Raw genomic sequence first — 16456 nt, forward strand, 5'->3', positions numbered from 1 at the left:
GAGATTTTTCTCTCCTTACAGAAATTTAGAAGGCAAACCCTGCCAAAATTGGCAAATAATATGCCTGATATTCCATCAAAATAATAACGTTCCCAGGTTATTTGATTACATGGTGTGAAATAAATGATCATTTGGCGGTAGTCAATGTTTAATTTTATTTTCAAAGTTGATAACTTCCATTTTTGTTCATCTATTTTTCCCCATTTTTCATATTCTGAAACTATATTTACTGTCACATTGTTTCATTTCTGACTTTCTTTTCTTTTTCTGGCTTTTTTTAAAAAATTTACTCACTTTTTATTTATTATTTTCTCGTATGTTTTCTTTTTGCATTTTCTCTCCTGTTTTCTTCTTTGTTTGTTTACACATTTCCTCATTTCCTCATGTTCTTTTTTACTTTCCCTTCTGTGTGAGACATGAAGGGAAGAAGATTGAAATAAAAAACTTTTATTTAAAAAAATACCGCCTTTTGTTTTATTTTATTTTGATGTTCTTGAGAGCAAAACTGCTGGTGACATCAGCTTTATGGGCGTGTCAGTGTGTGAGGGGGCGGGGCTTAGGGAGGTCCACCAGGCGTCGGGCGTCAGAGTGCAGAGCTGCTGGAGGATCCTCTGCGTGGAAGATGCGACTCTTCCCCCCGTGGTTTCCCCGGTTCCTCCCACGCACGGTCCGCGGGCATAAAGGGATCCACTTGATCCCGCGTTCCTGTTAGATCACCAGCTGGTTCGGGATCTGCTCGGGTTCATGCATCGGGTCTCGGCAGCTCGGTGAGTGTCAGTGGGTTACATTTCCCCCACACACACCACCGATGCTGCAGGGAGCAGACGGAGCCACAGCCGCTGGACATGCCGTTATTTGCAGCCTCTAGGCGGGAGGGAGACGGCCGCTGCGGCCGGCACAGGGCGCCGTCGGACGGGGAGCGGCTGCGCTCCGTGCGGGAGCGGCTGGAGCTCATGGTGTCGGTGCTGGGAGAGCTGGAGTACCTGCGGCACCGGCAGCAGCTGCTGGTCCTGAGCGTCCTGAAGGAGGCGCGGAGCGATGCTCAGCTGAGCTGCGAGGAGAACATCCTGGTGCTGCGGAAACAGCTGGTAGGTCCAAACGGTCCGGACCGCAGAGAGGCTCCGATAACCAGCAGGCTCGGCTCAGAAGGACAATAGATCATCCATCGCTTTGTGCCTTTTAACTTTACCTGTTTGCAGTTTTCTTTTCCGGGATCTTAAAGCTTCAGATTTTATTAAAGCATGCTGAACATCATTTTTCCCAAATTTCTTAACAGATATCTTTCTTTGTCTTTTGGTAAGAGTTTGAGTTTGTTGTGCATTTTTTGTTTGTTTTATTTCTCCAAACTCAAGATTCATTTTGCTTTTATTTCCCAAAGTTTAGGCCTTCCTCTGGTTAATAGGCTTGATAAATCTTTGCTGAGGTTAGAAAACTCTGCAGGCTGGAACAGCAGATCAGTGTCTGAATGCAGTGGTGCTGCTGATGGAGGTCAGGCGAGGAGCTCCAACCATCAGCTGCTGCTCCTCCACATCCACCGGGTTTCAGAAAGCATTGCACAGCAAGGAGAATCTGGGACAGATTCAGAACCGTCACAGTCCTCTAATCAAACCAGGAATCCCATGACCCAACACCAAAACTTCTGAGTAGAAGCTTCTTAGTTCTGTCTCTGTTTTCAGCAAATCTCATTTATGGTGTTACATCACAAAGATAATCCCTCCCCCAAGTCTGTAAGGACAGGGAGGCTGATCATAAAGTGGCAGCTGGTAAACAAATTGTCTGAATGTTTGTCCTTGTAAACAGAACTGATTGACTATCAACAAGTTAAATCTCTTAAAGGGGCAGCATCGTGTAAAATGAACTTTTCTGAGCTTCACATCATGTTACAATGTCATTCTAAAACATACCTGGAGTGTTTGTTGGTTTGATTCTTTGAGAAATCCTTTCATTTCCATCACTCATCACTCAGCTGTGTAAAACGCCTGGGTGGACCCAGCTTCACCTTCGGAGCTGCAGTCTCCAAGCTTCCACCTCACAGAGCAGCCGTCCCCTGTGACTCCTCCACTCAGCTCCTTCAGACTAGCTAGCAGCAATTAGCAAACATCAGGTGGAGCTATGTGTCATTGTAGGAGCTGCTTCTCAGTGTGATGCTGTTAAAAACTTTGGTAAAGGGTTAACAGAGTAGCCATATTGTGATGATTTCCTGAAGGTGGAGTTTCAGAAAAGCATGAGCTTCTTAAAGAGACACATTCCCAATTTCAAGGAATTGAATATTGAAGTAAAAATTCTTTTAAGTCTTTTTAGTATGTATAATATTTTTCTAACAAATGAAGTTAACATAGTTACTTGATTGTCCTGTGAAATATTATGTGTCTGTAAAATACATAAAATTGACCGTTAGCGATTATGAAAACTATTCTCCTGTGGGTGAGAATAGTTTTGTTTCGATGTTATGTATTTGATAATGGCGTTCTGCACAGGATCCATCTCAAGCTGGCAGAGATGGTCATGAACTGTAACATTTGTCGTGCTGTGAAAGAGTCTGAGACGGACCTAGTGGACGGGTTCATTACCGGGGAGACTGTCCACTGCTCCAAATGTTCCCCGCTGTAAAACGGTGAACTTTAAATAGTTTGTAAATGTCCCACACACCCATCCATCAGTTGCAGCAGTCACTGGGTGAGAACAAACACATCCTGGTCAGGAACTTTATCTTGTCTACTTTGTAGTTCTGGGACTGTCCTCTGCCGTCCTGCTGTCCACGTTGTTTCTGCCATCCGGGTCTCAGTTCATTCCAGTGGGTTTGTCTTACTGAGCGTGTCAGCTGTGTGTGTTTTTCTCCAGCAGCTGTTTGTTGTTTTTAGGATTGAATGTCTGAATCTAACTGGATGAGCATTATCAGAGAATGTCTGGTATCTCATCAGCTCGTTTCTGATTTGCGGGTCTTCCTTGCCTTCCTCGCTCTCTGCTGGAGTCTGGAGCCGAATGTGGCTGTTAAAAAGCACGAAGAGTTTGTTGCTTTTGTTGCCTCTGTTTTGTATAGTTTGTGTGTAACGGGATGAAGGGTGTAGAACACAGTCTGTGGTTCATATTGTAGGACTTGATCAGTTAATTTTCCCTTTTCTTCACTGCTGATTCAGTCATATTTTCATGAGCGTTATGTGTTTTCCATAATCTGTCCGGATGCTGCGACTCCTCGCTTCTAGATCCACTTTTTCTGTTCCTCAGAGTCAGGTCAACACTCTGAGGTTACACAAATATAACGTTGACATTTGTACTTTCATTTAGAATCTTCTGTATCAGCATTTTTATAGAATTGAAACATTTCTTTTTACCATCTGTCTCTAGTGGTCAGATGAACCACAAAGACTTTTCTGGCATTTGAGTGATTCCAGGATGATGGAAGTCCGCTTCAATCAAAGTCTGACTAGTTGTTAGCTTCAGACTCAGTAACCAGCTAATCTGGGTTCAAACTAAACACAAACAACAGAAAAAACAAACATGGAAGAGTTATCTGATTTAATGAGGTATGAAATCATGCATGAAGCTGTTTCTGAACTGGAGAGCTCTAACAGACTGCTGCATCCTAAACGCACAGAGGAGCATTAACATGGCTCCTTCCTCCAAGCAGCTGTTCCATCACTGCTCCCAACAAACTAAGTCAGTGTTTACATTCTGCATTTCACAATTTTACTCATTCAAATAACCTTTCTCCTGGTAATGGCACATTTCTGCTTGTACAGTTTTATTTTCATATATTGAAAACAGACTATTTTTTGCACAAATACACAAATTCTCATTTTGGGCTTTTTTTTCAAAATGATTCTATTTAATCACATTCCTTTGGATCAGAGCATGCTATGTTTAGATACTTTTATCTTTGTGTTGCTTGATGTTCTGTCACCGCGCCTGAATTTCCCCAATGTGGGACGGTAAAGGATATTTCTATTCTATTCTAACAACTTCCTCCCTCTGAACAGACCCTTCCCTCAACTTTCTTTAAGTTTGAATAAAGATAACAGCCTTTCACACCAGCATATTTCCCATTAATACAAAAAAACTTCAAAAAACTCTTGTCAGAAAATCAGAACGTGTCTTCTTTCTGCTGTTTTTATAACTGGCCACTGAACAAATCTAGTCCAGAGTTAAGAGTCACTCCTGTAACTTCGTCAGCAGAGCAGAGTCGTCTCCTCTGACATGTATCGGTGCTTCTGCTCTCGGTGAGCTCTGGAGGTAATGTGTTGTTGTTGTTGCTGCTGGAGGAGTCACGAGTTCAGCAGCAGCAGGATCATGCAGACTGGTTGCCATTTTCTTTCCCAATTACAAAGTGTGTCCCTCGTGATGCCTGCAGCGTGTCCTGTTGTCAGAGCACAGCTAGTTCAACTCAACATGGAGGAAACTACATTCATATTGTTTTCATCTTCAAAACAGATATTAGACATTCATATTTTACACTGTTTTTTTTTTAAACATGTCAGTATTGGAATCAGCACATCACTACTGATGAACTGGTGAAAAAAGCACAACGTCTTGCAGTATTGGTACGTCTTGAATCTTCATGTCGCAGATCAACATAGAGAAGCACAGAATTATTGGGTGGAAGGCAATGATCAATTTTGTTTTCAAATAAAAATCTGAGAAGTGCGGTGTGCACTTTTATTCAGTCCTTCTGAATCAATACGCTGCCTTTCTCTCCACTTATAGCTGAAACATCCAGCTTTAAACATAATTCTTTGCAAAACAGTTCAAGCATGGTCCGATTGGATGGCGAGCATCCAAGAACAGAAATGTTCACCTCATGCCACAGATCCACTAATCAGATGTAGATCTGGAGCATTTTAACAAATGATTGTGTTTTGTTCTGCACCAGCTCTGACTGCATGAACCTCCTGACCCGTTTCAAGTTTCTACTGACGCTCCTCCTGTCAGGTTCTGTGGGTGGACAGTCTGTCCTGCTGCTCTCCGTGTCCAGATGACGGGTTGATCAAAGCTCCTAAATGTTCAAACCTAGGAATGCGACTCTAGACCGAACTCTGCTTTGAACTTCTTCAGGACTTTCTCCCGGATCCGCTGCTTGTTTTCTAGCAAACCTCTGAGGCCAGAAACGGAACCGCTGCATCTAGATTTAGATAAAATGACCCACAAATGAAGTCTAGCTACTAATCAGCAGATGTTGTAGGGCCATCACTTGTTCTAGATTTTATGTGTATCAGAGTAAATCGGGATGAGAATAAAAATGCACACCACAATGTAGATTTTATTAGCAACTCTTACATGACAACAATCTGTTTTCTTTCTATGTCACAGTTCAGCAATGCTTTCTGCAGATACGTTTTGAAATCTGAGTGTAGGACTGACCCGTTTGAATTTTGAGCTCTGCGTTCTGCTCAGTGTGAGTTGCTGTCTAGTATGTGATCCACAGAGGCAGCAGTCTTTCTGTTCGTTTTTCATTCAGCCCTCAGTGGACTGAAGCAGGTTCACACAGGATATTGGATCAGATGCTGTGGTGGTGGGCGGAGCCTGAGACTCGTGCTTCAGTGTTGGTTTGGCTGTGTGCGCTGACTCTCACCAACATAATGCATCCACAGCCTGAACCTTTAGCTGAAAACAGCTCAAGTTCCTACATACTGTCGCGCACCAATAATCCCTCGGATTTGAGGTCGTTTCCATAGAGACCTGCTGCTATTAATGATGGTGGATCGGTGATCAACCAGCAGCTGTGTGCTTCAGTTTCTCTGCAGCCGCTCAGTTGTAGGAATTTGGCACATGACCTGCAAGCAGAGCTGCATAGCCCACATGTTTTCCATCCCACAGCGGCGGGGCGGGGCCGCTCCAGACTGTGTGTGTGTGTGTGTGTGTGTGTGTGTGTGTGTGTGTGTGTGTGTGTGTGTGTGTGTGTGTGTGTGTGTGTGTGTGTGTGTGTGTGTTCACCGGCCTCACTGCACAATGTAGGGCAGATTTAGCAGGACGTTATCGTCAGGCTTTGTCTTTACTTTTTTGCCAGAATGAGCCACTCGAGAATGTGACAGAGTCGATAAAAATGAAAAGCAACATTGAGTTTGCAGCTGAGTTCGCAAAACATTCACACCTGCAGCTTAAGTGTGTGTCTGTAGTCTTAACGTGTGTATCTGCCTCTATCTGGGTCCACATAGAGGGACATTGTTAAAGACCAACATGTGTCCAACATTCATAAGGCTGTAAGCCATGTTTAACTATGGAGTGTAAAGAAATGTTAGATCTCAAACAGTGCAAAGTAAATCTACAAGGTTGTTTTATTCAGATTCTCATCTTTTTTCTCCTGTTTTTACAAATTTGCAAAAGTTTCTTGCACAGATCAGGTTGTCTAGCACAAAATCAGTAAAATCAGCTTCCATCTGTGTATTTAGCCAGTTTAGGTTTCTTTGGGTTTTTTTTTTTTTTTACTAATTTTCTAGATTTTAGACATGGAAATGATCAAAATATTCTCCATCAAACCTGGTTTCAGGCTTATGGTTGCTTAACAAGAAGAGAGGACGGAGCCTGAACTGTGTGTTTGTGTCTCAGAGCTGTCTGAGGCGGGACGCCGGAGTCATCAGCGAGTTACATGAGCTGGACCAGCAGATCAACGAGCTGCGACTGGAACCGGAGCCGTCACATGACCAACTGGAGACCGACAGCCGGCCCAGCTCAGGTAGAACCCCACACCACCTTCAGCACTTTTATCATCATGCGATACGCATTGGCCTGTCACAATAACAATAAATTGTCCCAGAGCTTGTTTACAATAAAAGATAACATTGTTGTTTTGAGTAACAATGGAAGAATAATTCAAGAACACAGTCTCAGAGATCAATAAACATTACATTCTGATGAACATTAAACATTGGAACTGGAAGACATTTTAAATATTCCAAATAAATAAACAAAACAACAGAAACGACAAATAAAATGAATTCTGAATTCTCTGTAGACAAAATTGTCTTTCAAAAAGGGATAATTAAAAGCAAAACACCAGACTGAAGAGCAGTTTTGGTGAAGAGAGAGAAACGATAAATCAAGCAAATGAAAATTATTGCGTTTGCTTTAGTTTTAGCATGCGATGAATTGATTTATTGTTTATTGTTACAGGCCTAAATACAAAACCGTTTGGATTTCAGTAATGAACCGGATAAAAACCCAGAAGGATTTATTGTTTCACTGCATTTTTGCAAATCTGATTTTGAAATTCTGAATAATTTCTGTTATTTTTTTGGAGGGGGAAAAAAATCTAATTCTGTGATGAAATGTATATTAATATCAGACAATAACTCAAAACTCAGAAAAAAAAAAAGAGATTTATAAATATTTTTACTTAATTTTAACAGAGATCCAGATAAATTCACTGGGGTTCCAGGTGACTATTTGGTGACTCCATTTTGTTCCTGAAAAGATATAATACAATCACATACTCAACTAGTGTTTATTTTTTAAAAAGTCCAAAAATATTAGCACAGTTTACCCATGCTAATTTTACTTGTGTAGTCCAGTATCTGCAAGAACTGCAGGAAAAAGAATCTTTGGGCCCCCAAACACGTAGAGCCATGGCTTCTGCTCTCAAGGCCTTTCAAACGTCTGGACCAGAATACAATTGATAGTGAAGGTTGAAGTTAGACTGTGAACAGATAAAATAGTAGAATATCTATCTTCACCACATGATTGGCGATGACGGGGTCAGTGCTCTGTCCTCTTGCCAGTTCAGAGCAGATTATGACCTTTGACCTGTTCTCTCCACTAGGGTTCTATGAACTGAGTGACGGGGCCTCTGGGTCACTCTCCAACTCGTCTCACTCAGTCTTCAGCGAGTGCTTCTGTTCGACCACCGACGCTGAAGGATACTTCCTGTCTACAGGTACTTTGTCTCAGTCTGAACAGGAAGTCATCGCACAGTCAGCAAAAGGTTTTCTATCAGCGTTAACATCATACCTGAGTGTAACCACACACACTAACAGGAAGAGGAGAGTTGTGTGTGAAATCCCAGTAACATTCTCTGAGGCTTGTGACAGAATATCAAATTTCAACCATTCCAGCCTCCCTGCTGGTCAGTGGATGTTGACCTCCTTCAGCCTCTCAGATTGTACATGGACAACAAGCTTCAGATGAAGCGTCTCTATAACATGGTCAAGGAGGAGTCGCTCTGACCGTGGAATGACACCTGTTGTTTGGACAGCTGTGCTTTTAAGAGACTTTCAACGGGGTTCTGCTGTCAGGCCACTTGCTGCCCCACTTTGTTAAGTTTCCTGTTTGAAATAAAAAGCACAGGTTAGAATTTCTCAAAGCGGCGTTCTGGTGAATAGCAGTAGAAACTGTAGAGACGCCGGCAGCTGGTGTGAGAGAGGCTAAAAACAAATCTGCTGCATTCTCTGATCTTATCTCTGATGTCAAAGCGTCCTGCATGTTCACTCTGCCAGCAGATTTTCTGCACATTACGCATTTATTTATGAAGAAGAATCTCTGTGGGATATTGAGAGGGCTTGACAATGAATCAATAGAATACAAATATTCTTTATTGTCCCTTAGTGGGGAAAATCCAGGTGTAACAACAGCAAAGTAACAGGACATCAAATGATGTAGGGTCACACCAAGATAAAAGTACTAAAAATATTTTTTAATAGTGCATCCTCTGATCCGAAGGACTGTGCAGTTGCATAGGATCATCTTTTTCATTTACATTTTGAACGATTTTGAAAAAAAATAACCATATACTGCACTGTAAGAATGAAATTACATTGTGACATACTGTGCAATTATCAAAAACAGCAAACTCCAATCCAAAGAAACGTGCAACTGAGTAGAACATTGTTTTTTTAAATATACAAAATGTGGATGTATTTTTATGAATTTAAAATACAGAGTATTTACACTATCATCACCTTCTTAAAATAAAGTATTCTTTTTCATTGTTTTTGCAAAAAGTCATTTTGGCAGAAAAATCACCACCTGTTTCTTCCCAAAATATGTTTTAGACAAAAAAAAAAAAAAACACTTTTGGCGAAAAAGAAAGAAAGAAACACAGAAAAGCGATGCTGCATGAAAATAAAACAGAGATGAGTCAAATCTAGCAGAAATGTTCTGTGAACCACTTCCAACACCTGGATAAATGTAAATACATGTTGAGTTTGTTTGGAGCAGTGATGGCTCCAGAGGAAGGATCTATGATATCGCTCCTTTGTGCTGCTGGGATGCAGCAGCCAGTCACTGAATGCTCACAAATAAATATACAGAAGACTGAAATGCTTAAACACATGTAGAATTATTAGTGTTGCCACAACCGCTTTGTGCAGAATGTCTGAAGTAAGGTAGAGAGATATTTTTATCTGAAAGGTTGTTATGTTGCAGAGAAGAACTTGTAGTGGGGGAGGGGAGTTAACACTGCAAATACAGTTTTTAAAGTCCAGGAAAGTAAATGATGATATCAGAAGTGTTCCCCCTGTTTACGTCTTCCCCAGCAGCCAAAGTCCAAGTCGGGTCACTGAAAAAAACATTCCGTCAGTAAAAGCATCTCGCCTGCGTTGTTGTTGGTCAGGAATATTAAGCCTAATTGAACATTTGACCAATTAGAGTTAACATTTTATCAACAGTTTTATTCATATTTTAATATTCATTATAACATGCAAGGAACTGTTAGAAGACCTTCCAGATTGTTTTGACAAGTGCTAAACCATATTTACTGAGTTAGAAATGTAAATATGCATTTAAGACAGAAAGATTCATATAAATTTAAGTCACATTATTGAATCATTCAATAATAGTGGATTAATCTGAGAACAGTGTGTACATCAGTAATGAGCGAAGTCCTTTCAGACATAAACTCTGACATGCATGAAGAGAACGGCGTGCACACACAGGGTTAATATTCCCAGCACTCTGTCTCCACTGAAAGGAATTTTCCACTTACTAATGCCTGAGTGTTCAATCTGCAGCCTAACCAAACAGAGTCAAACCTCACTCAGCCTCACTCAGCAGACCATTAGACCCTACTTCCTGCAAGCTGTTGGCACTCAGCAGATCAGCAGCATGAAATAAACTCACAATAAGTCAGACTGTCTGTGTTTGACACTGTGTTCAATAGTTCTCAGTCGTTGAACGTGTCGACATTCACCATGATGCACGCCATGCTGTGATGGTGAATAACTTGCAGCTGTGTTTGATTCTGCCTCCTTTGTGTTCTGAATGAATAAAGTGAAATTATTTCTATTTTCAGAGGAGCTGGCCAGCTGTTTGGAGTATGACGTGCTGGTTGGAGGATTTTATGACGACTTGGGTTCCTCTGGCGTTGTCCGCCGCTCACTGTCTGCTCCTCACCAGGCTTCTCTGGAGGCGACGTCACTGGCTGCCACCGACTCCCCGTCTAAAAATCTCTGCAATTTTTTCCCCAGAAACGCAAGTGACATTTACAACTACCGAAACCCGTCACACGCTGCAGCTGTCCAAAGCTCTGCGCTTCTGCAGGTGTCTGGTGACGGAGGTCAGTCCACACATGAAGCTGGTGGTGAATGTCTCAAAACAGAAACCTTCCTCATCCTCAGTTCTGCTTCAGGGACCCTGAGACCTCAAGGCTCCACTTTCCAAACCCATTCCAGTAAACACCTGGAGAAGTACATCTTTGGTCTGCTGCAGCGGAGGGCCCAGCCCATTAGGGCCAACAGACCCAGGACCAACATCAGCACGGACCCTCTGAAGGGCGTCGTCCGTCAGCCCAGTCTCTCTTTGAGACAAGTATCTGCTTCCTGTTCTGGTGCTGAAACTCTGAAAGGGTCTGAAATAAAACCTGTGATCCCGGCTGGAGAAACCTCAGCAGAAGTCATTAATGTCTCATCTTCTCTGAGGCAAAGCGCTTTAGAATGCAAAAATGAAGAGAAGGGCACTCAGAGAGTTTCTCCTGATGATACTGACGTCATGAAAATCAGCTCCAAGATCAACAAAGACGACTCAAACTCCAACCAGCAGAACAATTGTTCTGTCACCAGTCGGGTCAAGAGCACCAGCACAAAGAGACTCATTAGCAAGACGGGCAAAGGGTCTCTTTCGCTCTCAGGTGCTTCTGTCCCAAATCTTCTCGCAGATAACACAGTTCAGAGAAGTCCAAAATGTAACTCCTCTGACAAAGAGACGAGTCAGCCACGTTGCCCTGTTGACCAAGAGCAGATTGTTAAATCAGTTCTAACAGCTAAAACACAGACTGGTGCTTCCAAGAAGCTCTCCAAGCCTGGACAGAGCAGCCCACCAGAGGAGAACAAGTCAGAGCTGGTCCATTCCAGTGCAGAACCTTTTGCTCAGAGTCATGATGAAGACATAAGAGTAGTAAGAAGAAGTCACATGGGGAATGGCAACCTGGCCAAGCAGCATAACGGTAAACACCGCAAAGGCAACAGCAGGAATGTTAAGATTACCAAAGTGAAGAGCACCAGTAGAACATCCACCATGTTGGCTTCTGAGAGTAAGGAGGTGCCTTCAGAGAAAAAAGATAAGTTCTGCTTGAACCCAAACAGGGTTCTTCAAGTAGACGATGGAAGCTCCAACCACGTCAATGTGTCCAACAACGGAACTTCACCAGGCCTGAAAAACATCTCTGCATCCACTTTGTTATGTGGAGCCCCAGACAAGCAAGCAAGGTCAACACAAGTCAGAGTGAGATCAGGAGCATTAAAGCAGCATCACCATGGCAACTACCAATCCCATCTTCCCCATGGACGCGAACAGGTCATCGTTGTGGCCAAGCCAAAGTACAAGAGGAATGATTACAGGCCCCTGCGTGCCATCATGGAAGTACCATGCGATGGTGCGAACAAACACAGTCAGTGGAGGCAGAGAAAGAAGGCAGTCAGAAACTCTGCAGCCAAAACATACCCCACCTCTGGGGGGCAGCAACGTGGCCCGTACTCCAGCGTTGCAGGAAGTGATTCAGAATATTCAGCCGAGTGCGTCTCACTCTTTCACTCCACCATTGTGGACACCAGCGAGGACGACAGGTCCAACTACACCACAAACTGCTTTGGGGACAGCGAGTCCAGTGAGGAGGAGTATGTGGAGGAGAACACCACAACGACGGACACTGAGGAGAGTGTTGGAGGAGGTCCTGGAGGGGGAGGGGCTGGTGGGACAGGTAGGCACCGGGGTCAGCTGAGGACGGCTCGGGTCACAGTAGGGAAACTGGAAATGGACCCAGCTCAGACTAAGACCTTTGTTAAGATTAAGGCGTCTTACAACTTGAAGAGGAAGATCCTCAGATTCAGGTCGGGTTCACTCAAACTCATGACCACAGTGTGACCGGACCAGAACCAGACCTGCTGGTTGTCTTTCTCAGTTACTTCTGTTGTACCTGAAACAAACCAAGTGGTAGAAAAACAGAGGTAAGACGAAGTTGGAAGGTACATACAACATGCCAAGCTACGGAAAGCATCAATTCAACACCTGACATTTCTATCATCTCCATCCTCTTCAGACTAATGGAAGAATCCAAACCATCTGAAATTCTGATGAAACTTCCTTTCTAAACTTCTTCTTTTGTTGTTATAAAAAACGTAGCTGGCAAACATTTAAACATATTAAATCTAGGTTTCTAAATTTACAATATGACATGGTCGACATTTTGACAAATGGTACTAAAATGTTCTGAAGTCCAGAGACTAAAGAAGCCTTACTTAGAAATGCAGGTCAGCTAAACTGAACCCAGTTGAAACCATGTATTTACACAAACAGATCACATTCTGCAACATTTTGGCATATTCCCAACAAAGCAAACATAGATGTGGTGGTTTTTGGTGGTTTGATGTTAATGAATGAATCACCATGCACATCTCATTCTTCTTTCACAGATCTTTCAATGTTGCCATTTGACTTGAAATGCAATTTAAGAATGTCTTTTCAACATACCCATCAAAATTTCATAAATATGTTTATTAGTTCCTATTTGTTTATACTGGAAAGCATAACTGAAAGAAAACCTGAAAAACATATTTGCATCCAAATTGTATCTAATTTGGCCAGATCCTTAGGGTTATTGTCCATCTGGAAAACCCATCAGTGCCTTCTTTATCCCAATGTATCGATGGTCACCACGGCCACATGCATTGATTTCAGTCTCATCAGACCACAGCACGTCTCCAATGACTGAGCTGTTTATCTCAGAGTTTACTGACAAGCTGTCATCACATTTTCACATTACTTTTGGACTAATGGCTCCTCCCTCCCTGAGTGTCCTGTCTGTCAGTACAGAACTCATCTCAGTGTGGATGTTGACACTCAGCATTGTGTCCAGCTTCAGCAGCTTCACAAGGTTCAGAAAACTTCTGGGGTTGATTTGTGCATCTTGCATGCAAAACCTTTCACCTCTTTGACACAGGAGCAGGTTGGACATTCTCATGCCGTTTATTCTCACACATAATTGTTTGAGCAGCTGAACGTAGAACAGTCACTTCATTTTCTCGGTGCAGGTCAAGTCAGGTAACTGCAGATGTTTTCTCTATGTGTGTGTGTGTGTCGGGTGTGTGTGTGTGTGTGTGTGTGTGTGTGTGTGTGTGTGTGTGTGTGTGTGTGTGTGTGTGTGTGTGTGTGGACAGGAAGCTGGCGTAATGCAAGTATTATCCTGAACATAGAAAGGGAGGCCATTCTGGCTTCAGGGGTTGTGAGCGCTATTCAATTTCTTGTGTTTTTATTTTAATTTTTTCCGTCTTGAAGCCTGGTGGTAAAATATGAAACGTTCTGCCGTGTCCAGTGTTACAAATTCATCACCAAGATTCTTGGGCTTTTTAAAAGCAACGCAGCTTGGGAGTAAAGAAATTTCTTAAAGGTTTGTTTTGAAGCAACTTTATTTGCTAAACTTGTTACTTTCTGCTCGTGCATTAGCTGCATTTGGCTCCAGGCCTGAGGTCCAGTTTTGTAAAAGCAATGTGTTTTTTTTTTTTTTTATATCCTGCACTTTGAAGTAAGCCATCAGTGGACAGGACATGCTGTTAACATGTTTGCTCATCGCCATGTTTTGTATTCCTTATTCACTGAGCGTTTCTGTTTGGCTCACATTTCTGTAATTGTATTTTTTACAGCTATGCTGTTTCCACATATTTTTAAAGCTATTTATGCCTAATATATTTGCTGTAAAAAAAAAAACCAACTCATTGTTGACTGAAAGCCATTAAATGTAGAGACCAGCTCTGTTATTACTGCATTGAACACAGATGAAACTGAAAATGATAAAGGATGTGAACGTCTAGGGAAAGATTCCACTTCCTGTGATGACTGAACTCCGTTCTTACTCTTATTGTTTATTAGTGACGTAACAACTGTCTTTGCCTTTAGTATGTCTATAGTTTTGGACATGGGTTGTGAAATGGCAATACATAAATCAACCAAACTGAATCAAACTACCAGCTTGGCAGTGGGATGAGGGGTAAACCAGCCTGAACCATAAGCAAACTAAGCTCCTGGTTAGGGCCCCTAATTCATGAGAGAGCCTTAAAAATGCTTAATTTTCCCAGAGATCAGATCAAATCTACAAAATTCTTATTAGTTTATTGAGAATAAGTATGTAATTAAATTTTACCCAGTATTACAGAATAGATAAAAGCTTCAAAATTGCTTAAAATTTGCAGTTTTGCAGGTACAAAAAACTCAGTTTGATGGAAGATGGCCCCTACATAAAGTTGAGTTTCAGGCCTCATACAGATTTGGACCGGCCCTGAACTGGATTTAGCCTCACCGTCAGGGTCTACATGCCTTTTTTAAAAAAGAAATTAAAAGCCAGGATTGCTCTTACTAACGTCACAAGCTGCCTTTCTGTTTCAAGTTTTCTTTGCTGAAATTTTTTTCTGGCGTTTGAAGTTATTTGTATTTAAATGTCGAGCCAGGAAAGAAACCTTCAGGCAGTAGCTGGTTGTAGGAATGTTTCTCCACCAACTTCATGCATCACAGCTGGAGGAACGAACGACTGTTACCAATATATGTGTATTTAATGTACATGTACGCCAATAATGGTGCTTGACCCTTTATTAAATGTGGATTTCACAATTGTGTGTGAGTGTGTGTGGCACTCTTTCTGATGTCTTTGGAGTTCAGCTGAGACCGATGCATACTGCACACTGCACCTTAATAATCTAACAACGGTTGTGTGTTTCCTATACTTTTTGATGAAATCTGATTTCATACGATGATTTCAGTGTCTCATACTCCAGTTGCAGGAAATTCTGAGGCTTTTTAATACTTTCTGTCTGGCTTCATTTTCCAAGAGATGACTGATACCTATAATTACAGAGACCACAATTGATGAGACAGATGTTCATACAGTTCAGTAAGAGTTCAGCTCATCCCACTTCACCACAGAGCACATTTTGTTTGGAAAGAAGAGGTGGATAAAAGGCTGTGGGAACAAAATGAATCTGTTCAATTCAATTATTTTATTTTAGGTGTTGAGATCCAGTTAGTCAGTGTGGGGCGCAGCGCTGCTCAGCACCTCATCACCATTATGTCACAGTCAGCCCAGCGGCAGCAGTGCTGCCCCGGGCCGGGCAGACCCAGATGGCAGCAAAGGTTCTGCAATTCACCCAAAGAACTGACAAATGCTACTTTTTGTTCTACATGCAAAACGCTACTTGTGACCAAACCCAGACACTGCAGATCAATCTGGAAAAGAAAAAAAGAATTGGCATTGAACCATGGTGGTAGCAGTATCATGCTATGGGAATGCGTCTCTGCAGCGGGGAAGGAAGATGGAGTTAAACACAGAGGAGGGAGAAAACTAAAGACCTGAAACTGAGGTGGAGGTTTCCCTTCTACCTGGACAACTCCAAACATGTACAGCCAGAGTCACAATGGAATGGTTTAGACAAAGAGTTAGAATGGCCAAGTCAAAGTCCAACTCTAAATCCAAATGAGAATCTATGACAGGATACAAAAGCAGAAGTTTCTATTTGTTCTCCAGCCAGTCTGACTTTGGTAAAGACTTCCACTCTGTGGATGTGGAAATCTTTTAGAGACAAACCCAATAAAACCTTCAGCTGGAAATAAAGCAGAAGGTTGATCTGCATTTACCCAGGAGGCTGAACGCAACCTCACATTCTCCTAAACTTCATTTGTAAAACAGAAAATGTAATACTTTTCCGTCATAATTAAGCCCCAGTTTGCGATAATCTATCACACACAATCCAACTGAAATCTGGTCGCAACGTGAAGAAACTGAAATAACTCAATATGTGTCAATAGTTTTGCAAAGCGCCAGAAAACTTTACCTCTACAAAAGCTAGATCAGCAAGAGGTAAGGCTGATACCAAATAAGGAGGCGAGTAGATGACTGCAGCCTGCTGCTTTTGTCCTGCCTCCTACATGCTTTAACATGACATCATCCTTCCAAACACCAAGAAATAAAATCCATCTGATGTGATGGATCCACTCCACAGATCTGAGGAGCCTGCAAAGCTGCTTCACATCAGACAAAACACAGAATAGATCC

The 16456-nt window shown here is 42.2% G+C and overlaps 1 protein-coding gene across 2 annotated transcripts; it reads left to right on the forward strand.

Annotated features, from left to right (window-relative positions):
* Window positions 1-610: 610 nt before the first annotated feature.
* On the forward strand, window positions 611-15021 carry dact1 (dishevelled-binding antagonist of beta-catenin 1). Of its 2 annotated transcripts, XM_055057254.1 has the most exons (5): window positions 611-1088; window positions 6541-6667; window positions 7751-7864; window positions 10217-10480; window positions 10553-15021. In XM_055057254.1, exons 1-5 carry the CDS (start codon window positions 846-848, stop codon window positions 12280-12282), a joined length of 2478 nt encoding a protein of 825 aa, XP_054913229.1. In that variant the 5' UTR covers window positions 611-845; the 3' UTR covers window positions 12283-15021. The 2 variants fall into 2 exon arrangements, with proteins under 2 accessions (XP_054913229.1, XP_054913228.1); XM_055057253.1 differs by having other exon boundaries at window positions 10217-15021.
* Window positions 15022-16456: the final 1435 nt, after the last annotated feature.

The sequence above is a fragment of the Poeciliopsis prolifica genome, unplaced genomic scaffold (assembly GCF_027474105.1).
Source record: "Poeciliopsis prolifica strain line A6 unplaced genomic scaffold, Auburn_PproV2 SCAFFOLD047, whole genome shotgun sequence".
Taxonomy (NCBI): domain Eukaryota; kingdom Metazoa; phylum Chordata; class Actinopteri; order Cyprinodontiformes; family Poeciliidae; genus Poeciliopsis; species Poeciliopsis prolifica.

Coding starts and splice junctions, on each gene's coding strand:
- dact1 (XM_055057253.1), top strand. CDS start 846: ATGCCGTTATTTGCAGCCTCTAGGCGGGAGGGAGACGGCCGCTGCGGC. Junction 6,668..7,750: donor CGACAGCCGGCCCAGCTCAG/GTAGAACCCCAC, acceptor TCTCTCCACTAG/GGTTCTATGAACTGAGTGAC. Junction 7,865..10,216: donor AGGATACTTCCTGTCTACAG/GTACTTTGTCTC, acceptor TTCTATTTTCAG/AGGAGCTGGCCAGCTGTTTG.